Here is a 27,758-nt window from a genome sequence, read left to right on the forward strand (position 1 = left end):
AACTAGCGAACCAGCAAAAGACCGTAGAACAGCACTCCGCTCGTAGAACAACACTCCGCTTGTTGAATATGAAAGGATAAAAACAAATGGGTGAAATACTACAATACCAAATATGATAACACCTCAAGAGGGGGAGCTAAAGAAAGCCCAACATCAGCTTTGTAGGACTTTTAAAGAAAGTGAAAATTTACGTTAAAAATCAATGAAATAATTCAACAGATTAAGATATATATATATATATATGCATATAGTCTATATATATATATATATATATATGCATATAGTCTCGAAGGCGAAGGGAAAGGGCGCCATTATTACAATACGTTTATTATGCCGACGTTTCACGACAATTGCTATAGTCGCATTTTCAAGGCTGCAATGCGACTATACTGATGTTTTACTTTATCATATTTTATTTGTACATATATCCTAAATCTTCTTGCTGCGTTTGTGTATTTTACTTTGTATTTTTAGCCTTGAGGATGAGACAAGGATCTCGAAACGTATAAAGGAAAACCATGTACCAAGCTGTCTGCTTTAGTGCCTTCTTGCTATATATATATATATATATATATATATATATATATATATATATATATATATATATATATATATATATATATATATATATATATATATATATATATATATAATATATATATATATATATATATATATATATAGTATATGCAGTGAAATTGCAGTACCGAAAAAAAAATACAGAGAGTTACATTGACATTTTTTCCCAGGATTTCAGGGTGGGGCAAGTGCCCCCCTTACCCCTACGTGCTGGCGCCCAAGAGAGGCCCCAGATTTTGCGTGTTGCCAGCATCCCTGCATCGAAAATCCTCGTCTAGATTTACGATTTTCATCCACATATTATATGTCAGACAGAAATTAGTTATAAATTAGTTTAGAATATAATACAAAAATTATAATTTTGAAGAATACTAGATTTAAGCTGTATACAAAATATGAATACAATAGTTTTTTCAAAGAAAGTTGGGTGACGTCATAGTTGGGCCATAACTATGACGTCACTCATCAAATAAATTGACTTCGACTTTATCTGATAATACCAACAGTTATTCTCTCTTCGTTATGGCAGACGTATTGTTGACAGATACTTACCTTTCTATATAGAACATTTAACTTAAATATCGTCGTATCTCTAATGGGATAGATCGTGTTCAGCAGTGATTGGTGGTTGTCCTTTCTGACGTCATCATCTAACAGCCAATGAGCAGACTCTTTCGTTCCTGGGAAAAAATCTTGAAAATCTAAGTGAACAAATTTCTTCTCTCTCTCTCTCTCTCTCTCTCTCTCTCTCTCTCTCTCTCTCTTTACCAGTATCATTGTGAACATTTGACCCCAAGGAAAAACCAGTGCAGAGATAAATCTATAATAAGAAGAATATTTTACTTACCTATGTAAACAGCAGAGACAAGTGTGGTCTCTGTGAAGTGAGGAGAGAAGACTATGTCTGTTCTGTCTGTATACAGACAGATGGTTCAGGTGCAATGATGTGTTGGGCAGTCAGGTTGCTGCCCTCGAAGGGAAGAAGAAGAAAAGAAGAAGAAGAAGAAGAAGGAGTAGGACTTAATTGCATGGCTGCTTCTGGGCATCTGAGGTCTAACTCTTAGCACCTGCAGGACATGGGATAGACAGACGCCCAGTGCTGACAGATATAAATAAAACCACACAAGGATGAGGGTGAATAAAATGACTGATCTGTGAAAGAAAGAAAGAAGAGAAAGAGAGAAGACTTGCCTTGCAAACCCACAGGGGACCAAGTCCCCCCTCTTGACGAAGTATTAGTTGCTCTTGGACAGGCAAGGGTATCAGAATGTGCCAAATTCCTCATTGTCGCTTGGTCTTCTTGTGGGCTGCGAAGTGTCCTTCCTTTTTGCCTTCTTTCCTTCCTTCCTTCCATAGCGATTCTTTGGTTTAGTGATACTCTTCACTTCCAAGAGTCTTCTTCTTCTTCTTGACTTTCTTTGCTTTTGCCTTCTCTAGAGAACTCTGATTTTTCCTCGATTGCTTGATTGCAATCGAGGTTTCTTCAGTTTAAGATTCTTTCAGACATGTTTATTGTTGTTCCAGTCATTAACAAAAAAAAAAAAAAAACTTGTTGCAATATCAACAATGAAAGAAAGGTGGGGAGGAGAGATGATTTCACAGGATGAACATTTCCCATGAAAATCAGAAAAATCTTATCCAAAAATGGCCAGTCCAATATAATGTGAGATAACCAACTTATTTATTACGTGGATAACTTTGAATAGCAAGGAATAATTGAAGATGATTTTATCAGCAGATTTTCAAGCCCGCTTTTATACAATCTGAAAAAATGGCGACTTCTCAAAAATGGCGACTTTTCACCAAAGGCTTCTTTTCTTGTATTATTGTATTTTATCAAGTATTTTCTGCACGCACAGACAGGCAGTCATTACTTAAGGTGCACCTTTGGTTGGTGCAATCAGCCAAAGTGGGTGAAGAAGAAGAAGAAGAAGAAGAAGAAGAAGAAGAAGAAGAGAAGAAAGCAATGACTGAGTGGCGCTGTTGCACCTGATTCACTTTGCTAGGCTCAGGAATCATCACTCCTTGCCTACCTACCGCCCACCAGTCCACCCAAATGTGAATGGGTACCAGTGTCAATCTGTCTGATGGGCTCAGAAAAAGGTCAAGGTCAAGGAAATGAATTTTTTGTGTCTGTTGTGTTTCTGACCTTCATTGAATCCATCTTTTCTTTCTTTCTTGGCTGTTCAACTCCACCAACATTTGTTCTTGTAAGATAATAGTTTGCATTTTGAAAGAAGAGAGAGAGAGAGAGAGAGAGAGAGAGAGAGAGAGAGAGAGAGAGAGAGAGAGAGAGAGAGAGAGAGAGAGAGAGAAATAATTCATCAAGAAATAATAATAATAATAATAATAATAATAATAATAATAATAATAATAATAATAATAATAATAATAATAATAATAATAATAATAAGGTGATAAAATAAAACACGCATAATAGCACTGAGAACATCTTTATTTGAGAATTATTATGAGAGTTAAAATCAAACCCCAAAATTTGCTTCTTCATCTGGAGGGGAAAAAATCACAGACAAAATACAAGGCCACACTGGGCCACCTTGATTTTCGTATGGTCTGGATGCTTCGAGATGGCGTCTCTGAGGACATTCAGTCCTTCCTCCACCTTCCCGAAGCAATACCCACATCCCAACTCGGAACCATCTCTGGTGACGATCCAAAACTGTGAAGCTCCTTCATATGAGATGTCTCCCCTCAATTCTCCCGCAATTTCTAGGGTCTCTTCATAGGTCTTCCTACTCATCTCCCTCTCCCAGTCCTCCTTCGATGACAACACTGCTTGAGCTGATGTGCCTCCTCCATGGGACACATACTCTCCCATGCCTATATCCTCACCTGGCACACCCTTACTCCTTACTTCAAAGACCTGAGAGTTGGCATAAGAGGGTCCCATCCTTCCCGAGCACATTTGGATGAAGTTCAAACCCAACTGGCCGCCTTGATCAATGATTCTGATGATGACCCTCCCCAGGTGGGTGGATCCATATGTCAGATCCAGGAACGCCCTTGGTGGGGAAGAGGAAGATCCTTGCACCAAGGAATCAAGCTGTGAAGGGAATGGAGGCGGAAGATACTCGTTAGAACAATAATAAAATTACTAATAAAAATTATTACCCTTATTATTAAAAATATTATTACTGGTTGCATCAACAGCAACGTCCATAGACATGAAGAAGAGAAAAGGAAGAAGAAGAAGAGGTTAACTGAAATAAAGTAGAAAAAAGTCTATTGTGGATGAAACCCCTGTGCAGGAAACTCCCACAATCTTTTTATTAGCTCTTGATTATCCTCCTCCTACACCGAAGGCTCATCAGTAGTGCAACTAAACCCTTACTCTTGCAAACACTGCACCACTCGACTCTATCCATTTTGATCTCATTCATCAGTCTTCTTCTTCTTCTTCTTCTTCTTCTTCTTCTTCTTCTTCTTGACTCATTTCACAAAACCTGTCATCCTCCTATATTCTCTCCATATGACTGAACCATCTCAAAACACAATGATCCATTCATACCACACAGACAATTCAGCTTTACAGCTTCCACCCTTCTCTTTCATTCATATTCAGTATCAACACTTCACTTCCATAAAGGAGAATTGGCTCAACAGTACCTTGACATTATCCAACCTTGACTTCCGTAGAGAATATAAGCTTCCTCCCTGTCTTTTGCACACATCCTGCTGCCTTCCTTCCTTCCTTCCTTCCTTCCTTCCTTCCTTCCTTCCTCCCTTCCTTCCTTCCTTGTTTCACGTATTCTGTGACTCATCTGTTCCCTCAATCTGACAACATCCAATATATCTTCTCCAAAATACCTAAACAGATCATCCATTCTCCCAACATCCATCTACTCTCAACTTTCTCTTCTTACAAACACTTTCAAATTCTCTCACCAGTTCCTGCAGTTTCTATTCACCACCCCTCATCAGTACTGTATTGTACGTAAACATGAGTTATTCCACACAATCTTTTCAAGAAAGATTTTCTTATCTACAATTTTGCACCAACATCTGCTGCTGTCCTTTCCAGGTTTGCACACGCTGCATTTTCACCGTCTCTCACTCAGTGCCAAAACATTCTTCTTTTTTTTCTCTCTTCTTAAACAAATCAGCTGTTGTTATTCCTCCTTCAGCCTCTGCACCACATCCATGCACATTCAAAGCCCCAAGTTGCAGCATCTTCTCTTTTCTCCATAAAATGTGACCTGGGTCAGTCAGTGCTGGACTCACATTCCATATCAAGAACTGTTCATAATGTTCATTCCAAATAAAGAAATTCCTCAGATAATAGTGAACTTGGACAATGATTCCTAAAGGATTGTGAGATAGAAATGAATCCTACTCATATCCTCATAGGAATAAGCTTACCTCTATGGCAAAGCATTTTGGTGGGAGAACTCCTTCTTGAAGATGATTCACATATAGTTGGTTGTTGGACTCAATCTTGACTGGAGCCACCCTCAGTTTCCCTTCGAAGGTCTTGACAGCAAAAATCTTTCTTTGGGCATCCACTCTGAATCGAACATGAGGACCTCGGAGCTCAGTCACCTGAAGAAAGGTTCCTTGATTGAAAATCTCATGACCAATTCGGGTCAGAAGTTATTTACTTCACCTTGATTCAAAGTTAATTATCTGAAAGTGTGTTCATGTTTTTACGTTCTTTTTCGTAATATAAATCCGTTTTTGAAAAACCAAAGTCATGTTTTCAAATACAAACACATTGATATATAGTAACCTATTCTATGTATCAGCATGACCTCTAGACATCCCACAGAAGAAGATACGTCCCCCTTTCCCCTTATCTGATTGTGAATCAGGGCCACTGAGCACCCCAAGGGTGAAAACTGCCCCTCTCTGTGTTTCTGCAGCAAATAATGGGATGAATGGAAGGTATCTGTGTCCTGACTATGAATCTTGTGGCACAGGAGAAGCCAATGGTCTGCCAGTTCTCTGAATGGGTCACAAAACTTGATAGGGTTCGAAGTTCACTTACTCAGAGGGCTGAAGCACCTCACTTGTCCTGATTTATGGCAATTCATAGATCATACTTGGATGAGAGGAAGAAAATAGCTGATGCATCACTCCCCAACATCATAGAGTGGAATAGCAAGTAGAATGGTAACTTTATGGAATGGAATAGTGAATATTAAAGGTGGGAATTAGCAAAGGAAACGCAAGATCTCTGAATGATATTGGCAAAATCACAAACACACGCACAAAAAAATGATCAGCTTCCCCACCAGGGGCACCTAGAGGTCCAGATGCATCCTCAGACAAGTGTAAAGGGGAACTATTCTTCTTCTTCTTATGTGGAGTGTCTGGAAATTGTGCTGACTCTTAGGGCAGGCATTTGTAAAGTAATGGGTTGTTTGAAACAAATTAAGACTTTATCATCTCATTCAGTCACATTTATCTTGAGTCTGTAGAGTAGATGTTTCTCAAGACAATTTTTTTTTCAGCGTTTTGATTTTCTGTGGAAGAAAAGACTTCATGAACTTACTGTAAGGCTTACGACAGAGTCTCCGTCTAATTCCTCAATTATTCTTCCGAGATCTTTCGTGAGACCTTCTAAATCCGTTCCGATCTTGAAAATATCCTGGAAGACAAATACAAGAAGACAGATTATGAAGAGTATCTTGCAATCAGGGCAGAGATTACACAGATTATTCTGATTAATGGGACCACCAAAATGGCTGCAATCATAGGTATCTACAAGACAATAAAGATCCCCTGAATGGAAAAGCTTTTTAAATAAGAATAAAAAGTGTTTTTACAAATTCACTTCTAAGGAAAGGCTTCACTGATAATATGGGAGTATTCTGAAGGTATCTGAAGCCACAGAATGAGTGATACAGAGAAGTAAAAAGCAATAATCCCTTTCATGAGCAGTGTTAGAACCAAGCGAGAGAGAGAGAGAGAGAGAGAGAGAGAGAGAGAGAGAGAGAGAGAGAGAGAGAGAGAGAGAGAGAACTCACCTGCTTCATGTTGTCTTTATTTTCCTGAAGAAGTTGCTTAATTTCATTGGCTGTCTCATCAACTTCCTGAAGAACCTTTCCGGCCTCGTCCATGGGACTTCCAGCAGAAGCAAAGTCAGTTGCTGCTTCCAATTTGTCTTCTGAGTCTTTCATTTGTCGCCCCTTTCCTTTCATAATATCCAACTTGTCCATCAGTAGCTTATCATCTCGGCCAATATTGTTCCATGTCTCTTTGCTGGAAAGTTTTATTTCATCCAGCTTCTGAATAAATCCTTCAAGTCCTCCTCTCATCTTATTGTTGCTGTCAATGCGGCCATTAACTTCAACTTCTGTCTCCTCGCAAACTGCGATGCCTTTTTTGATAACAGTCTCCCTGAAATATCTGGTAGTCTCTAGAAAGGGTTTCTTTGGAGCTCTAGACGAAATCACTGATGCTAGGTGCATGGAAGAAAGTTGCTTTGCGACATTAAGGAGGCTTCTGTTAATCGCTACGCCTTGTGCTGAATCGGCCTTGAATGTCTTCCTACACACAGGGCATTCTTGCTTCCCAGCCGAGATAAGCCCATCAATGCAAGGGCCACAGAACGTGTGGGAACAAGGGAGAAGTCTCGGGCAGTGATCTTCAGTGTACATATTACTGCAAATGTCACACTCGAGGTCACTGAATTCCTGAAAAGGACCCAAAAATTAGTGACCCTCCAGATGCAAGTGTGATCTTCCACAAGATATAAGCTACTGCTTATATCAGGCACTCAGAGGTCTGACCCATAGGGTTTGACCCTGGTTACCTAAATCTATTTTCATTCAAAATACAACATTTAAAGTCGAACGTCAGTGGTGAAAATAACCAACAGAAAAGCATAAAATTCAATTATGTTGGAATCCAGGCAATTCATTTGAGAGATTTTGGTTTTTCAGAAGACTTCATTCATTTGTCCTTCAGACTGATCACATTTCTAATTGCTGAATCTGCCTCAAGAAAATAGGTACTTTGTTAGTATGTTTCTTTTGTAAATTTATGGGCACCTATTGTAAAATTATTCTCCTTCTATTTCTTTGTGATGTTGAGGAATTTGACATTTCTGCGACAAATATTTGATTAATCCATTACAATGCCCTCTATATCTATCAGTAATGAGAGGATCACTATGGGAAACTGGGCTATTTTTGTGTCAGGAGAATGAAAATGTTTGAAATTCAGAGATGCACATTAGCCTAACCTAACCTACCCTACTTAACCCAACTTAGGATGCTGAGTCCCAGCTGGAGTTGGGTTTTTCACCTCCTAAAACCCAAATCTAATTTGACCTTAAGGGTACAGTTTTCCACTGAGTCCTTCATTACTGTTAGAAATGATGGGGTCTGAAGTAAATATCATATTTGTCAAAATCACTTTAGAACTATCAAAAAACAATATTTTGCTTTAAAAATAATGAAACAACTGATGCCATGGCAAAAAATAAGACACGCCTTGTTTCTGACTGAACGCCATAGCTAGCAGAATCACCAATTGTTGTCCTCTGAATCCATGACACCAACTCAAAGAGGTCATGACCTCAATCCAGGAGCCAAACTTCAAGCAATCTGATAAAAATGCTTGAAGAGAGCAAAGCTGTGACCATACTTTCATGTTATCAAGCAGGGAACTAAACCTCCACGTTATCAGTCAGTGGCAGAAGCTATTTTCCATAGGCAGTAGAACCTGCAGAGCACCCACGTGTCTGTGTGTCTTGTACACCACTGAGTTAAACTAGGCTCAAGACTTAGCTACAGGCAGTAACATTCTATATGTACAACAATTCCTGATATTTCCAAGGTGGTTCATGATTGCCTCAGTAGTTCCTATGGAAAGGTGCAGTTGAATAGACAACCCACATAAAACCTGTCAAGAATATTCAGTAGTTCACTCACAGGTGCCATCTGTCCTGCCTCATATCCATTTGCTTCTGTTCACTGCTGTCCATTTTATGAATGATCTACAACACTGAAGCTCTACAAACTGACTATGGAGTCACTTCAGAACAAGATCTTTATCTTCTGTCTTCTTCAAAGAGCTTGATTATAAGTTCATTTAAACTTTGGGGCCACATTAAAGTCTGGGATTCCCATTGCTTTTTAACAGATGCAAACCTCAGATATGACTGACATAATGTAACCTCCACATCATTTTGTAGTATTAATGTTCCGCTCATTATTTGGGAAATGCTTCCCCGTTCTTTGTAATAATAATGTAAAAAGTTAATTTATTTAAGTATTCATGATACTCAAACTTCAGATTAAACTTTTGGTCCAAATGCTACTGAAAACGAGGAAATGACTGAATGGTCAGTCTTTGAGTGTAGTAAGTCAGTCACTCATGTTCACATGGGGAGTTTTGTCTCAACAACCACCTATATGTTAAGGTATCCTACTGGGAAGAGAATTCAGGTGTATGACCAGTGTATTACCTGTTGCTTGCATTGGTGGCAGCCTTCAAGTTGCAAGCATTGCACCCTGAGGCAGTGTTGGCACATTGTAAATCAAGGGTTAATGATTGTGGAATGATTTCAGTGTCGTGACAGAAACTGTGGCTGCCTCAGGGATATCAAAAGTCCTACTCTGACGTCCCCGGGTAACAGGGGAACTTCTAACTCTCATACTACTCATGACCTCGATTATCTTATGGAATGTACTTGTTCATTTATCAATATCAAATGCAATGAGTTTTTAAACGATGTTTTCCTTCTACAAGGGTTTCTCCATGTATAAACAAATATTTCTCGCATAATAAGTACATAAGAAAAAAATCAGAAGAATATGTGCAAAACTTTCCCCAAGATTAATGCATTCAGTCCATGAATCAGCCTGAATGCTTATGAAAAAAAAAAAAATGAGTCATACCCATACCCACACGTCGGATGACCAGTTCCTTCTAGGGCGTGATTCCAACATTAAGTAGACACCCTCAACTGTCAACGAATGCTGCAAGAATTATAAGGAGTCTCAGAGATCGTGCATAGAGAAGTCCGTCTCCATAGATGTCAAGCAGCAGAAGCCGTAAGTATAAACTAACAAAGGCCTGGATTTGTGAAACATACTGGGGAACATGGACTTCATCTTCCTTTCTTCGACGAAACCACAAGACACCTGAGAGAATCTGAATGGAGAAACACCCCCCAATATGACAGGAAGCACAGACAGTGGAACAAATAGAAAAATATTGGCCAGAGACGTAGATCACAAACTCAGTCTCACCCTATGTCCCACAATACGACAAAGGGCCCTTCCTACAGAGCGCCAGAATGCCCTTGCTGCAGCACAGACCGCCAGCGAGACGACCAATATAATTTCTTCATTCCAGTGGCAGCATCTTTTATCTAAGGGTTACCTGTTAAGTCCACATGTTGCAATAACAACTGTTAAAGTCAATTTGTATTTTAGTCCTGAAGACGCCACCGAAAGGTGGGGAAAGGGTCCAGTATCAACTGTATAAAGTCAGTAAGAAGAAGCTCACCTGAAGAGAAAAAGAAGTAGAGACTGATTCGGAGTCTAGGAGAAAAGATCTTCTCTGCAGACAATGTCAATGACTTCAATAGAAATTGCACAGGAGAGAGAATATGCCAAAATAGTATGCATGAATTTGTGTGTGTGTGTGTGTGTATGTGTATGTATGTATGTATATGTGTGTGTATATATAGGCAGTAGTTTGTTTATTGTGCAGGTTTCATTGAACGATAGATGACTGCAAACTCTAACTATTTTGATATTGGTTCTTTCAATGTTCTCTATTCACTCTTCACTTCATTCCTCGAATTCCTTTTATTCTTACCTCCATAGCGAGCTTCCGGACTGTACCTCGTCCATAATTGTGCTAGACTAAAATATTTATACATTTCATGACCAAACATAACAATTACAAATAAGTAAACAAGTGGTTAACATATTACAATTGTCATGGAATTACTGCTAACATGTAACAAGTCAAAGAGTGGGCAACTCTTGATGTTAAAACAACGGAATAACTACACTAAGAATTAGGTGTTTAACAAATCAAAAATAAACTAACATGAATATATGTACTTTTCCGTATAGATATATAAATCTAGAAAATGTTTAGAACTTCGCTAAAATATGGAGAACGTGTATCATCGCCCTGAAACAGCTGCTCCTGACATTCCGCCTGCAACGTTGAACGCTGTTTCGAGCTTTGTACAACACAAACACCGTTTAGGAATACTAACGGTGACTTGTATTTACAGTGTGAAGGAGTTATAAGTATGGGAAGTGCTCTGGCCCCACATTTGCCGAATTTTCTGTGTCATTTAGAGAATAAGGTGTTTGAACACAACCCCCTTGTAAAACCCACCACGTATTTACGATATGTTGATGATTGTTTTATTGTCGTTGACAATGTTAATTTGTTATTAAGGCTGAAGTCTAAATTTGAAGAGGAATCTGTTCTTAAATTTACTTTTGAACTGGGAAAGAATAATCCTTGCCGTTTCTGGATGCTTTAGTTACTGTACTTTATCCAATAACACTGTTTTATAAAAGCTTCGGTGTACGCAAAGTCAACTAGTCTCAGAGACTGTGTAACTTTCAATTAAGACTTGATTACATAGAGGGTATAGGGTTTGCATGACTGGGATTCCTTCCACAATGAAATGACCAGAATAAAACATTTAATGTTTACAAATAATAACTTTCCCACGGAAGTAGTAGATGAAACTGTAAGAGTTTTTGAATAAAGTCATCTTGAATGAGTCATTACCAACTGACGAAGAAAAATAAGAACTTAAAAATCCTATTCATTCGCAATAGACCAGCTTTAGGGGGAGTTCCCCACAGTCATCATGTGGTATATCAGTATTCCTGCAACCGGATAGGATGTAATTCCTCCACATATATTGAATATACCACTTGCACTGTCGGAGAGAGATTTCGCAAGAAGCACAGACGGGATCAATCAAAAATCACCTTGTAGGCTTTCATGGCGGGAACAAAATAACGAAAAGACGGCTTACTGAGCGTGTAAAAATTCTATGTAGTAATAATTCTGAGGGGTACTTGTGGATGACAGAGGATTCTCAGCATTTTTAAGCACTGACCATTTTTTGTTCTTTTTTGTTTTTTGTTTTTTGTTTTTGTTTTAAGCGAAGTTCTGAACATTTTCTAGTTTTATATATCTACACATAAAAGTACATCTATTTCTGTTAGTTTACTTTTGATTTGTTAAACACCTAATTCTTTGTATAGTTATTCCGTTGGTTTAACCATTGACAGTTGCCCACTCTTTGACATGTTACACGTAACAGTAATTCCATGACAATTGTAATGTTGTAACCACTTGTTTACTTTTTCTAATTGTTATGTTTTGTCATGAAATGCTGTGAATATTTTAGTCTAGCACGATCATGGACGAAGTGCAGTCCGGAAGCTCGCTAAGGAGGCAAGAATAAAAGGAATGATTAAGAAGTGACTTTCTTTTATAATTCTACGAACTTCGAGTAATGAAGTAAAGAGTGAATACAGAATATGGAAAGAGCCAATATCAGAAAATTAAAGTTCACAGTCATCTATCGTCCAACAAAACCTGTATATATAAATTTCCGAGAATCATTTTCTGTGGGCGCTGTGGAAGCCGCATAAACATATCAATGAGTGAAGAATGAAACTTTTGGTTAACATTTTCGTTGTCATGGATGAATCAGTTCTGCAAGCGGACCACGAACTCCTTAAAAGAAACCCAGGCATAATCGGATCAGGAAAGTAAAGTTAAAAGAGTAATGTTGATAATTTAAGTATGATAGAAATCAAACTAACGACGAAGGCTACGCGAAAGACGATGGAAACTTGTGTCTGCAGTTCCAACACCCCTGCTTTCGTTATGCATCTTGACAGATTGCTCATTATGTTTTTGCTAGTCTTCAAGATGTTTCACGTTTCTTATCAAAGAAATGTTGAAGAAGCTGAATCGTCTGATGAATAAGGACATCTGCTCATTTTGTTCGTGGGAACCTCAGTAGCCTCAGAAATGTGGAGGCCAAATTGCTTCCACAGACATGCAAAGCACTGCGTCAGAATTTGGTCAACAGATAGTCCACACAACAGCAGCCAAGTCCGTAGCTAGGAAGGGAAATAATAATATAATAAAATAGAAAAGGAAGGAAGGAAAGACAAAGGACAGAGGCTACAGGTCAACTGCTGTTTAAGGACGCAAGGCAAGAAGAGCCTGTCTGTTTATTCAGGAACAGGGAAATGGGAAAGCTGCTGCTTTTTAGAGCTTCAGGTAGTTCTATTCCAATTACTGCTTATCACGGAAAACAAATTCCAGCTTATTCACATAAATACATAAATGCTGATGTGTTAAGTTTCTCCATTTCTAGAATAAATACTGGCTTAGCAAGGCCACTCAAAATCTTCATGAAAACTTTTTCTGTAAACAGTCGAAGTTAGAAAGTTATTTCATATCACTGCCTGAGCCTGTTTCAAAACCAGTGTGTGTGTGTGTGTGTGTGTGTGTGTGTGTGTGTGAGAGAGAGAGAGAGAGAGAGAGAGAGAGAGAGAGAGAGAGAGAGAGAGAGAGAAGCCTTCAAGGCAATGAAACTTCATGAAAGCATATAAGTAAACCGTGGGTAAAAGTAGGTACTACATATGGGTCCTGGTACAGCATACACAAATTTTCGGCGAACCTGTCACAAGCAATGAGGTGACAAAACCCCGGCCCCCTCCTCCCCGCCTGAAGCAGTGAGACCTCCTAACGGGACGCCAAGAAGCAAGATGAAGGGAAAATGTGGATAACGGGATAGAAGAAGAAACGTCAAAAGAAAATGGCGACAAAGTCAAAGGCGAAAGGGAAACAATTCTTGAATGTTTGTTCAAGCGTCAGCACAGCCAAATATCCTAAAAGCAAAGGGAATTGTGACAATCAACAAGAACTTTAGGTGACTAATTGCAGCTCGCCCATCAGTAAATCTGCCTGGCGGTTCCGAGACGGAATTCTCAGCAATACATCCTCACCTTTATAAAAACAAACACATCATCGTCTGTTAAATGGGGAGAAGAAGCAAAACCCAGTACATGGTTACACGATCTCTTTAGAAATATAACAACCTGCCAGGGCGAGACAGGGAATGAATAGGGATTGTTGGGTCTAATGCTGGGCAGGATCAGGAAATGACACTCAGCATGGTTTCGTATCTTCATTGCAAATGACTCACAGCGGAAGTACAGATAGCCCGTGACGTGGACAATGACGTCACTTATATGGGCAGTGCTTAGGCGCTGTTAGCAGGCTCATCAGCTAACACATCTTACAGGGATAAAAAAGCAATACTACAATTTCAACTGGATTTGCTGTGGATGCCGCCGCCCACTCACTTCTCAAAATCATTTCAGAATCTTAATTCCTAAGCTCTGCTCTTAGATTTTAGTGAGTTATCTCCATTTTTATGCTGACTCATTCATTCGTTCCCATTCCAGAGGCAATATGGTAGATCTGAACGCGAGTGACAATACACATTACCGAAAACTGGAAGGGTCATATTCATGATGTTGTACGATGATAACATCAAGAAAAACAACATTCATCACTGGAATACGCAATACTTTTGCCTTCATTACTCATACAGTAACGCAAGTTTTTCACCCCACCCTCCCAGAAAGATGACAGAGGGCAACAGAGGATTGGTGCTGCGTATTCGATTGCAGGATTTCCAATCCAGTCTCCGTGATCGGGAGACCCAGTGAGGTCGCACGGTGAAGAAGGCTGCAAAGGCAACAGAGCAAATGGTCTCAGAGCCAGTAGGCCTACTGTACTGCTCACCCAGAAACCCAGCAAGGCGCGCCAGGAAAGGACATCACTGAAGGAATTCTCGATAACTGCAAAAGCGTCAGTGTTCCGAGAGGGTCTCGTCGTCGGGGAGATAATGAACCTCTCGAGGATTGTGTACAGTACATGACCTGATGATTATCAGATGCTTATGATAATAAGGTCATCAGTTGTGCGTTTAGCGTTGCTGCTATCCTCCCTGTGATGTGTCGTGCAACACACTTTTTTTGTGTTGAAAACAATAATACTAAACAACAATGAAGATGATCTTTCAATTATTTCTCAATATAAAATCGGTTTTATATAACAATTAATAATTTTGGACTACTGTAAAGTCAACTGAGGAGAGAGAGAGAGAGAGAGAGAGAGAGAGAGAGAGAGAGAGAGAGAGAGAGAGAGAGAGAGAGAGAGAGTTTTATAGATTTCATGTGTTGAATGATTCACAAAGACAATGCTTAGAGGACCACAGCCAATAGCATCTCCAGACTCAGGCTGAATTACGAAGAGTCAAAACTGAAGAAGGTGAGACCAAGTGCAAAGATCCTCTGCTCGTTCCAAGTCCAAGTGTGACCTCCGTTCTTCCCTCTGGCAGAAATGCGACTATTTACGAGCACAGCCATTTCTTCCTGGCTTGTCTGCTCTGGTGTTGATTACAGAAGTGCATTTCTGATTCCCTGCCAGCGTGTTTTCTTTCCCATTTCTCCTTAAGATCTGGAATCGCAACATTTGGTAGTCTGTGGCTGTTTTCTAATTCGTTTTCTCATCAACAAGTCAAAGAGGCAAGCAGTCACTCTTCGACACCAAGGTTCAGACGATCTCTTAAACGAGTCGCTACCTATGGTTTCCGGTGACTGACTCCATTTGCAATGAACAGAAGAGACGAACGACCCAGAGGACATTTCCCGAAACCTAAGCCGGGATCACACCATGCGGAGTGGGCACCCTTGACGCCCCATGACAATGACGACATCGGTCTTTTCCCAGCACTCCTAATTATGGTCCGCACACACCGCAATTATTAATAAAATGTGCAAAGTACAAGACGGAGTGTGGCATCAACAACATTTGGCGGAGACAATGTCAGAGTCCCTCAGTCAAATAAGTCGGAGCAAAAAAAAAAAAAAAAAAAAAAAAAATGAGCCGAAGTTTCTTCGGCGCAACCGATTTTTCTGTCCAGCATATAATGCTGTATGAAACTCAGCCACGGCACATAAAACTCTTGCTGCGGCCCATGAAACTCAGCCACTATCCGGTGGTGGCCTGTGTTCCTGGTACCTATAGCGTTGCCAGACACACGATCATGCCTAACTTTAACCTTGAATAAAATAAAAATAACTACTGAGGAGGCTAGAGGGCTGCAAGCTTGTGTGTTTGATGATTGGAGGGTGGATGATCAACATACCAATTTGCAGCCCTCTGGCCTCCTCCTCACCAGTAGTTTTTGAGCTCTGAGGGCGGACGGACAGACAGGAAGCCATCTCAATAGTTTTCTTTTACAGGAAACTAAAAAAACCACTCGCTCATTATGCTCTTTACAAAAGCCAGGAGAGATCTCTCACGGACCGCGTTTATACATAGCAACAGCTCTCCTTCGCAGCGTCTCGAAAGTCAGGAATTCGTTCTAAAACACAAAACACAAAAATAAGACGTCAGTTTCATAAGCAGTCGTTTCTGACGGCACGCACACACCAGTAGAGACAATAAGACGCAACGGCTGTGTGACAGCGATAGTCTGTGGGTCATCAATCCCAAGTATCTGCACTTGCCGTCGACCAGCTCAAGCATCTGTCACCAGCCTCCTATATAAGTATGCAGGATGGTTCCAGCCACTTCCCTCGTTCTACTGCACCATCGCCCACAGAGAGAGAGAGAGAGAGAGAGAGAGAGAGAGAGAGAGAGAGAGAGAGAGAGAGAGATTCCCTCCGAATATCAAGTTTACGCACTGAAGGTGCAAACAAGGCTCTCACTCTTTTTGACAAATCCTCCGATTAAAATAGAAAAGAAAAATAAAGCATAAGAAGTACAGGGACAAGTCCAGGTAAAGTGGAGAGTGGAAAAACTCTGATGCATTTCAAGTGTCATCAATAAATGCTGTTTTTGGTTTCTTTCAAACCAAGAGTCAGTCTTCTTCTCCAAGTAGACAGCAGGTATGCAATGTGTGCATTACATGAATCCACGCCGCAACGTTTTATCTTGACGAATTGTGACGAATTTTGACACAAATGCTGGCACACTGTAATGCATGAAACTTTCCTTACTCACCACCTGTACAGAATTTCCCATCTTTTTCCGTCGTAATGCAGTGATTTTTTCATTATCAAGGAATCCACAAAAGAAAGAACAAATATCTAGTTTAATGCCATATTGTAGTCTGTCACAACTATAATTCTTTGTGCCAGCTTCCTGCTTTTGCAAGCGCGATGTAAATCAATCAATCATTCAATCAGGACAAGACTAGAATTAGAGCCATGAGGCAATTACTCACCACTTCAGAGTCAGCGCGGAGCATGAGGCAGTTAAGCGGTTTTAAATTTATTTCTCGCCAAAGATTTGGAGTGTTAAGTTTCATCACTTGTATTTAATTGCAGCATCTTAAATATAAAATCATTTAAATATCAGTATCTTAGATATTAAATGACGGAAATATCTCTTGCACTGGTTCAACCGTAGAGGATTTTATTCTTGATTTCTAATGGATTACAGCACATAGTATATACTGTATATATATATATATATATATATATATATATATATATATATATATATATATATATATATATATATATATATATATATATATATATATTATATTATATGTGTGTGTAATTGTGTATGTGTATATATATATATATATATATATATATATATATATATATATATATATATATATATATATATATATATATATATATATAATAAATATATGTGTGTGTGTGTGTGTGTGTGTGTGTGTTGTGTTTGTGTATGTGTGCTCTTATTCCTGTTTTGTTTATAAACGAAGGAAGCTGAGGGGAAAGCAAATGAATGATCACTGAGAGACCTAGAGTATAGGTGACTCACCACCTATTTTCCAAACCCCTTAACCAGAGGAGCGTATGAGAGCAATTACTGATGAGAGACTTTGACAGAAATTCGATTTTGTACTAAATTAAAAAAAAATAATAAAAATTCTCAGAAATTGACCAATAACTGCTTCTCCCAGTTACTAGAGAACAATGTTTTCTGATGGTTCATTTTAACTCACTGGTCTAAATACTCACATGCATCTCACCCAGAAGGCCTACTGTAAATGACAGTCCAAGATGACATTTCCACAGAAGTCCTCAGAAGGGAAAACCCTGCATTCAAAAACAGGGAAACCATCGCGGTCAGACTGGTGGGATTTCACTTCTAGGAAGCATTGCCAAATAAACGCTTTGTACTTCATTAATGCTGGCTGATGAAAAAAACTCTCTCTCTCTCTCTCTCTCTCTCTCTCTCTCTCTCGTCTTAGAGGTTATATGGGGGTGATGGTGAAGCAGTGAGAAGTGCATTTCCATCATGGGTACCAGATGCACAAGCGGCATCGGTTAATCCAGATGTTGAAATGACCTCAGCAATCTCATGGACGTGCGGTAGAAACTAATTTGAATAAACTTGACCACGACACACAAACTTTCAGTATACAAACTACCTTCAAAACATGTAGACAAAACATAATAACAAATAGTGGTCATTACAGCTGAGTTCTTCAATAGCACAGAACAGAAAAATAAAGAAATAAGGCCATAAAGGAGAGCAAATGGACACATACCGTTTCTACTTCCACAACATACTATTTAAAAACATCGACTGTTCAGAAAAATATATGGACATCTTGTGTTCAAATCTGAAATGACATCCCGAGGAATAAAGAGATTCGAGTTATTCGATGGAATAATGACAATGTTACCTCCCCACCCGAAAAGCACACCAGCCACCCATCCGTCACTGGCTCATTCATCCTCGAATTGACAATAATCCTGATTTATACTGAGCCACTTTAAAGAATTAAAATAAATACTTCACTGAGACTGCGATTTACTTTACTCCACCTTTTTCTGACTTTCTAAAGGGAGAGAGAGAGAGAGAGAGAGAGAGAGAGAGAGAGAGAGAGAGAGAGAGAGAGAGAGAGAGAGAGAGAGAACTGCAGGCTGATGTACTAAAAGGATGCACATGGAATTGTGAAAACATTCCTAATCGTTGGCTGGGAGTGTACAGGGCAGAGGTGGAGTTTGGTAGAATTAAAGCAAAAGGTGCAGGATTGTTCTCCCGCCCGGATACATTAATTTTCTTCTTGACAGAGCCATAACGCTACCGAAGCCAAAAGCTTCAGTATGGCTGAAGAGAAACATCCATTCCTCACAACTTCTCAACACAAAGAAAGAAAATGACAAGAAAAGGCGAATGCAGAGGAGAAGTCTAGCAGGCTCACAAGGCTAAACCTTGAGAGTCCTGGAGAGGGAAGCAGAGTATTAGAACGCATGATTAGCCGTTCCAATCAAACAAAAATAATGAACTGAGAAACAGACATTCTTCAAACCTAAAGAGGCAACACGGCTAAAAAAGCCATAGCACCCATAAGACATCACTCCTCTGGCTGAATCCTGCTCGGTCAGCCCTGATCGATGGTCTGTGACTCAGGGATGACATGGAAACTATACACCTCACTAATGCCACAAGACGATCGAAAGATATCATAAATAATAAGTTCTTTATAACGAGTTGCAACACGTGAACACAGCTGTTGGTGTAAAAAAGAAATTAATGTTTGCATTCAGTATAACGTACATACAAACAAACGTTCTTTTACACACACACACACACATACATACACACACACGTGTGTGTGTGCGTGTGTTACTAATGAACACATGAGCAAGTGTTTCACAGAAATAGGCTTCTGACTCATGCCGGGATCTAACCCTGGTCTTGTCGCCCTAGCCTATCATTTTGAAAGACCAGGGTTCAGTCCCAATGTGTCATAAATTTATATATATATATATATATATATATATATATATATATATATATATATATATATATATATATATATATATATATATATATATATATATATATATATATATATATACCTTTAGATACATACTTGATTCTGGACAGCAACGGATAATTGCAGGAGTTCTTTACATTATGAAGAAATCTTCTGTATTTCATTAAAAAAAATCTGACTAAATAGACTGATTAAGGCACTCTGTAGACATATAAATCAAGAGGAATACTGTGGCTTAGGGCCTTCTTCATGTGAGAGAAGATTACGTAAACTCAAGGGTTCTCTTAATCAATTATATTTACATAAAAACACAGCTCAGAGGAATGACGAATTACTGGGCAGGCAACAATAAGGGCCTGCTAAATGAATGAATCCTACACAGGAGAAATATTCTACGCCGGCGATGTCTTCATAACAGGAACATTGCAGAGGGGGTGGCATAAGGCCACTGCACATGGGATAGAGCCGAGAGTGGTTCCACAGCCAAAGCTGATCTGCAAGATATATCAGACGGTTACTTGCAAGAATAATAAGACGCTCAAAAGGAGCTGAGGGAATGCACAGATGGTGCCAAGTAAATCAGGTCAACTCTAAATGCATAATTGATGCTCCAACACAAGTTACTGAAGGTGATCGCACAATGGATACAGAAAATGAAGCAGACAGAAATAACAGGAGCATGAATGACTAGGAAACCTTATTCCTGTACATTAACTTCGTCAAGATGACAATGTCCTCCTCATTCTATAGGGTGCCAGCACTGGAGAGGGAATTAAGGGGATGCCACGACAAAAGTATACTGGTTCGAACCTCGGGGCCGAACACGTGTAGGGTACAAGCGACAGGCAAAGGTAAGGACTTCTGTCCTTGGTGGAGCTCTCTCTCTCGACTGCTGTGGCATGGTCTATTTCTAACCTCGGGGAATTATGCCTTGGTATCCGGATAGGTGGCACAAAGGTCAATCTCTTCCTCATGCCTATAGCAAGCACGTCAGCATTCAATCAGGTCTTGTGGAGAGGTCACCATTCCCGAGCAGCGTGGCACCAGCTTCCTCCTTTCTGGCTCCTCGAGGAAGGCATCTTCGAAGGTCACCTGGAAACAAAGTCTTAAAGCAGTTATTTTTAACAGAGAAGGAGGATTAAAGGCTTAACTATTGTGGGAACAAAAGAGAGAGTTGGCGAAGGGGCGAATGAAAACCCACAGTTCTAGTAATTAAAACAATTGAAATAAATTGTTTTTCTTTCTCTGTTACGTTACAAATGTAAAAACAGTTGAGGTTACTTGAAAAGAAGTTTTCTTCGTAAAAAAAAAAAATATATATATATATATATATATATATATATATATATATATATATATATACTGTATATATATATATATATATATATATATATATATATATATATATATATATATTATATATATATATGTGTGTGTGTGTGTATGTATGTGTATTGTCACGATGCGTATTAAGTACCTGGTTACTAAAACTAATCTCAAGATTCAAAAATATACCTCAAAACAACCAGATACCTGAACTCTCATAACATTAATTATTACGACTGAAGGTCGTAATAATTAATAAAGGTAATAAAGGTAACAGTGATCCCTTAAGAAAAAACTTATTTATCAATCACTTGAAAAATCAAACTAAGTTCATCAGAATATGTGTGAGGTATCAAAAATTAAACTAGAAATATTCTAGAGTTTGAAGGGCATCACTCCATCAAAAACTCTAACTGTTTCCCCTATCTTAATTCCCTTTAGCAAAACTAAAAGAACAAAACATGTTTATCACTTTGCCTTATGCACACACAATCAATCCTATTCACTGGTGATCGATAAATGAAAAACTTTTTCTAAAAATGTTAAATACAAACATTTATTTTTAAATTCAAAGTTTATAATTAGAATTCACAATTAATTAGAATTCACAATCTGAAAAATTTATTATTACTTGAAAATAATACAACTCTCAATTAATTCTTGAATTAAATTATGAAACAAAACTAATTCACAAAAACCTTATCAGGAATTTAAATTAATCAAGCAAAATTTAAACTATCAAGAATTACTCAGGATTTAAAAAGAGAATCTTAAATAAATGAGATATCAAATCAAGTATGCAATGTTAAATTACCAAGAAATATTTAAAATGTTACGTAAATAAATGTTACATCACAAACATAAAAAATGTGAAAATATAAAGAGATTGTAAATAGAAAAACACACAAAAATACACATAAGATTTATCAATAATGATTTCACTTGGTAAAAATTTCCTAACTTATCATACCATGGTATTAATAAGTAAAATTCACGTTACCTTACACAAACTTGTGAAAACCTCTGTAAATCACTTGCTGCAGCTGCGTTATCACAAATACACTTTTTACCAGGCGCCGTTACAAACTAAATAACTTTACTAAATTCAGATCTCAAATAGTTAATGCTAATACGTGACCACAAAACACTACGTTAAAAGTAATCTCTTTTTAAGAACGAGAGAGAGAGAGAGAGAGAGAGAGATTAACCAAATCAACTGGTCTCAGAAATCAGAATGAAACAGATTTTAGAATTCCAGTAACACGTGAAACAATTACATGATGTCATTAAAGCATTTTGGGTACGAGATAAAAAGTTCTAGAAAGGGAGGTTAGCGTCATTAAAGCATTTTTTGGGTGCGAGATACAACTGAGAAGCTTTAGAAGAAAATGACATCATTCCAGCAAAACGTTTTGAACGCAATCTTACAAAACATGGCGTACTTGACTCGAACACCTCATGCAACAACATGAAATCACTCGTCTTGAGCCCATATGGGACGAATCGGCATTTATTTTCCAAACGTGTCATCACGACCCAAAACAAAGCGCTCTCTCTTATCTCAACTGACGACAATTGAAATGAAACACGTCTTTGCTGGACACACACCCACACTCGTGTTCATATACTACGCTTTTACCAAGAAAGATATTATTCTAAACTATGCTACTATTAAAATTGCATTATCAATTCTAAATTACGCTGTTAAGTTACTTAATAATTAGTTCTTTTTTGAGATCTGATGCCAAACTGATGACACTTCAACAACCATTATCATTACACATAACACATGAAAAAAAAGTAAATATGTCAAAATTATAGGAGGATATAATATTGCAAGGCAACATCATGAAATTATATATATATATATATATATATATATATATATATATATATATATATATATATATATATATATATATATATATATATATATATATATATATATATATATATATATATATATATATATATGTATATATATATCAATTATGTACAAACATTAAGCTACAAATGTCGTTATTATACAATTCACTAACACCTTGCTGTCATACCTGGTACCAAATTATTTATCACTTATGACTCCCCTTCGGTGGTATTCCTGAAGTGGAGCGAATTGCAAATTGAACGACACTTTTAACTTATTGTTTGTCTATATAAAATGTTACTGTGATGTGATAAATAATGTTTTATATATATATATATATATATATATATATATATATATATATATATATATATATATGAAGATAAAAAGCCCATAAAACACTATTTGAACATTGCAACCATATATTTCGGGCACCTGCTTCTGTGCCCCTGTTCACTGGTAGAATATGGACAGATGAAATGTTACAAGGGTATATATACAAAGCATATATGGGTGTGGCATTAGGTCTCCGATGGTATGCAGGTGACCATTTCCTAAGAAGGAGGAGAATAACCAATTCCCTAGTGGTTTTTGGCCTCATTAACTCACGTTTGGCGACGATTCTGGAGGTCGTGTTCCCTGGAACACCTTCTTCAGAAGCGGTCTGAGGAGGTGTTCCAGGGAACTCTATGGACTTTTATGTCACTTTTAACTATAGTTGCACCTCAATCACACAGCGATCCCCCTGCCCCCCTGCTTTTACTAAAATGAAAAAGACAAATTTACACTAAATCGCCGCAGTTGCGCAGAGAGAAAAAAAAGACCCACATTACTGATCAAAACCAACTCAGTACAAAAAGAAAGAAGGAAAGAGGAAAACAAAGAAACTAGCCTAATCCCCATATACGAGCACGTCGCTCTCTTGATCTTAGATATAGGCTCTGTGTCAATCTAGACAACCCTGTATTTTCATCCAGAACAACAAATCTATTCCTTTCTTTACTTCAACCACTCGAAATGGGTCTTCAAACTTGGGACCCAATTTGTAATTTAATTGATTCTGACATTTATTTCAAGAACTCGTTCTCCCCTACGGCGACTTTCGCGCCGTCAGATTTTGCGTTACTTCTCTCAACCATTTCTTGCGTCTTCAACTCAAGATTACTTCTAAGACGTGCAGAACGTTCTTTAGCCGTAATACTAACGACTTAATTGTGTCGTCACAACGGGAAGGTAGAGACAACAAATCAAACGGACCTCGACACCATTTATGTCACTAACCATTGAAATTATGCCACAGCCAACAACTGCAATATGCATAACCTAAATAGTGTCATTACCACCCAGAGTAACTCTGAGAGCCTCAATTATTTTCCTTTTTGGCCAGTTCACATAGCCCATTAGCCTCTGGTCTGTAAGGAATAATAGTTACTCTCAGTATCCCCATAACTTTCATGCAAGGCATTCTGAAGTCTTATTCACAGATTCTCTCCCATTATCTGTAGTAAGCACCTCAGGAACCCCGTAACAGCAAATATACCCATTGAAAAATGCAATAGCCACCTCTTCTGCCGTCTTATGCTTTAATGGAAAAATCTCCACAAACCTCGTTAGTTCATCTACAATCACCAACAAATGCCTATAGGCAAACCCCGACTCGTAAGAAATTCGTAAGCAAACCTATAAGCACCCTGAAAAAAAACCTACAAGGGATAAAATAAGACTCCAATATAAGAATTAAACACCGAGCATCACTTCACAAAATTCCCCACCACAAACTGTTATATCCCCTCAACTTATACCTAATTTTCCTAACTAACAAATTACACTCTAACTCCAGACCTGAACAAGGGGAAAAAATATAGCCCTTTCTCACTAAATCACCTCTAAGAAATGCCTTTGTGTCTACTAAAACCTCACCTTCATGATACATCTCCAATAAACGAATATCCCAAAATACACACTCGCCAGCTATAATACACGCATGATCACTCCGCATCCACAAAATATCCACTAAGAGCATCTGCTACCACATTATTCTTGCCTCCAGTACACCTAGGCTTAGTATCAAAATCCCTAATTATTAAAACCACCTAACCCTCTTAGAAAATAAAGATCAGGCTTACTAAAATATCCAGCCAAGGCTTATGATCCATAAGAACTTCCACCTTATTCCCAAAAGCAACATATAAAAGATGAATCAAACTAGACACCACCGAAAACAAAAACTCCTTATCCACTGTAGCTATTAAACCTTTCATTGATACCATGTATTTTAAACTTCCTACTGTAAAAAAAAAAAAAAAAAAAAAAACTATTGGATGCATTTTCTCTCAAAATTCTGCGTCAAGCAAGCACCTACCCCTTCATGACTGGAATCTGTCACTGAGAGGAAAAAGGAAAACGGCAACAAAATAAATCCGAAAGCCTCAAAACCTGGAGGACTCACTGAAACATCCTTAACTTTCTGAAAAACTGTCTATTGAGCTTCACCCCATGAAAATTGTACACCATCTTTCAATACATCTGTCAAAGGTGTAGACAAAAAAAAACCCTTTCACAAACCTCCCAAAAAAACCTGCAACCCCTTATAAATAACCTAACCTGCTTCTTGGTTTTGGGATGGGAAGATCAACAATGGCCCTAACTTTTCATAATTAACTTGAAAACCATCCTTAGAGATGATGTGCCCTCAATAAGTGATACTTTTCTTCAGGAAATCACATTTGGTTAGCTTAACCTTCAAACCCCTGCTGACCTAAGTCTCCTAAGAGCCTCCCTAAGCGCCTCTAAATGTTCCTCTACAGAATCAGTGGCAATTAATATAATCATCGTCCATATAGACGAAAATGACTTTCCCTGACAATCCATGCAAAACTGTATTTACCAATCTTGTAAAAGTCATAAGGCAGGTACTTGACAAACCACAAGGCATTCTTGTGAACTCATCATGCCCCTTCTGGATGGAAAAAGCTGTGAATTCCCCACTACCCTCACTAAGGAGAACTTTGTAGAAAACCCTTGCATGAGGTCAGTTGAAGAATAAATATTCTTACCCCAATTTACACGAACAGATCTGGCAAACACGCCACTGTATACCTATCAGGAATGGTCTTCTCATTTAACTTACGGAAATCCACGCACATGTGGACCGAGCTATCCTACTTAGGCACTGATAGCAATGAAAAATTACAAATTGAGGAACTAGGCTTAATTATGCCTAACTCTTCTCACCTATTGACCTCCTGCTCTACCTGTTCCCTAATCCTAAAAGGAATCCTATACGAAGGGACAAAAATAGGCTTTGTATTATCTTCCAGGTGTACCTTGTGTTCTAACACCTTAGTTACCCCTAACTTATCCCCTTTCAATTCAACAATGTCTGTGAAACCAACCAGAACATCACCTAAATCCTCTATATATTCTTTATAATCAGCATTAGCTAAATGATCCCTAAAAACCTGTCTCCTAACTTGCAATAATTCTGCCTCCGAAAATTCATTAGCATCCCCTACAAGAGCAACCGAAACATCCTCACCAACCCAGTCTCCAAAATCTACACTGTAAGCACCCTTCTGATATCTCCTAACTGAATCGTTACAGTTTATTTAGTAATTCTACCCAAGTAACCCCTGTATTAGACACATTACTTATAGAAACTGTACTTACTATACCCTTGAGGCTTTTGCTACCCTCACTCACACACATTTGTCTGCATGGCATTTTCACTTCTTTGACTCGTACTTTCACCAGAGCAACCACACCCGGGCCCAAAACCACCTCTTCAGACAAGATAGCCTTATAAAACTTCTTCCCCTCAGGCACATGTTCATAATCAACCTGTAAACTGTTATCAACTCCCGATTTCCCTATCATTAACCCTGACCAAATCACCCCCATCAATCTCATCCATCCTTCATACGGAACACAAGCCCAAGGTACCCCAGCAGTTATACCTCCTACCCCAGTATGAACCGATATTACACCTACATGCTGGGTGACCCAACAAAAATGTGTTACCCAAAGCAGTACCCTGTATGACCAAAAATGGCTCTATGGTAACTCTATAACCCAGTGAAAACCAAAAACCGTGGAACCTAAAACATTCAGTCTATGGGCCTGAACATCACATACTGCCTCTTCATAGGTCTCAAATAACGATCGGGAAACATCGATCGATATAAATCATAATTCATTAGATTGACAGAAGCGCCCGTGTCAATGAATGCTACAACATCCACTCCGCACAAAGACCATCTCACAATTATTGGCTTCGGCTCCGGGGCCTCAGCTTAAAGTTCTATATAACAGGAGCAATTCACCCTTTCCTTTTTTAACTGATCGGCCTCCCGAAAATTTCCGCCGATCACTAGATTCCCTTGAAAAAACCCCATTGAGGAACTTTCTTACCTGAGTTCCCAAGGTCCTGGTCCTCTGGTGTTGTTTATATATAAATACAATTGCCCTGAATGTCAAACGGGGCCCTCTGTGGGATCCACCAGTAGACTCCTTAAGGTGTGTATTGATTCTCATCGTGGCGTAAGCTTCCGTACTGGTGGCAGAATTTCAAACCCAGAACATTCCAATATCAGAAATCACTCCAAAATTTGTCAAACACATATCGGTAATAAAGACTTCTGTATATTAGGCCATACCACCAACCCTCAAGACCTTGTTATTCTGGAATCCCTTTTTATTAACCATCTTGTTCCACCGTTAAACACTCATACGTCCCTCCTCCCCTCTTTATTTATCTTGACTTGTGTTGTTTCTATTTATGTTTACGTTTAGTTTCAAGTTGTCACTCCTCTAGGTCGGTCGTGAGCCCTAATCGTTTGTTCTGTAACTCCTTTCACGGCTAATTTCATTTCTAGTTTTCTGTATATTCTGTTACCTTTCTTTTAATGTAGGATTCTTAAAAATTCTGTTGGTTCTTTAATTTTAATGTTGCTTATATTTCTGAAATTTTGTAAGAGTAATTTTCATCTTTTTCAATTCTTAATTTTCAGTTTTAGTTTTTGTAACTCTACAAGGAATTTTATGTTTCATTTTAACAGCCCTGATGATGTCATTACATGGATAATTACGAAACGTTGGAATGAAAACAGCTTGTACATCTGTGCGTGTCCTCTTGGCTTCCTTCTATATATATTTTTA

General features: G+C 38.4%; 2 protein-coding genes and 1 long non-coding RNA gene across 5 annotated transcripts in view; 1 reads left to right on the forward strand and 2 right to left on the reverse strand.

Annotated features, from left to right (window-relative positions):
- The window catches only part of LOC136856446 (small ribosomal subunit protein eS8-like), a 192,820-nt gene that overhangs the window by 109,999 nt on the left and 55,063 nt on the right, over positions 1-27,758 (reverse strand). The window lies entirely within an intron of this gene.
- Positions 1-27,758, forward strand: part of LOC136856447 (uncharacterized) — a 279,926-nt gene that overhangs the window by 19,656 nt on the left and 232,512 nt on the right. The gene's annotated exons all lie outside the window — the stretch shown is intronic.
- LOC136856443 (uncharacterized) overlaps positions 3,016-27,758 on the reverse strand; it is a 27,445-nt gene continuing 2,702 nt past the window's right edge. For 2 of the 3 annotated variants that reach the window (XM_067134324.1, XM_067134322.1), the window contains exons 2-5: positions 6,567-7,235; positions 6,092-6,187; positions 4,960-5,139; positions 3,016-3,643 (exon numbers count right to left, since the gene is read on the reverse strand). In XM_067134324.1, coding sequence (XP_066990425.1) covers positions 3,104-3,643; positions 4,960-5,139; positions 6,092-6,187; positions 6,567-7,199 — 1,449 coding nt within the window. In that variant the 5' untranslated portion in view covers positions 7,200-7,235 and the 3' untranslated portion in view covers positions 3,016-3,103. Of the gene's footprint in view, positions 3,644-4,959; positions 5,140-6,091; positions 6,188-6,566; positions 7,236-10,374; positions 10,397-27,758 lie in introns of those variants that run through there. The other variant, XM_067134323.1, reaches the window with a different exon arrangement.

The sequence above is a fragment of the Macrobrachium rosenbergii genome, chromosome 35, assembly GCF_040412425.1.
Source record: "Macrobrachium rosenbergii isolate ZJJX-2024 chromosome 35, ASM4041242v1, whole genome shotgun sequence".
Taxonomy (NCBI): Eukaryota; Metazoa; Arthropoda; class Malacostraca; order Decapoda; family Palaemonidae; genus Macrobrachium; species Macrobrachium rosenbergii.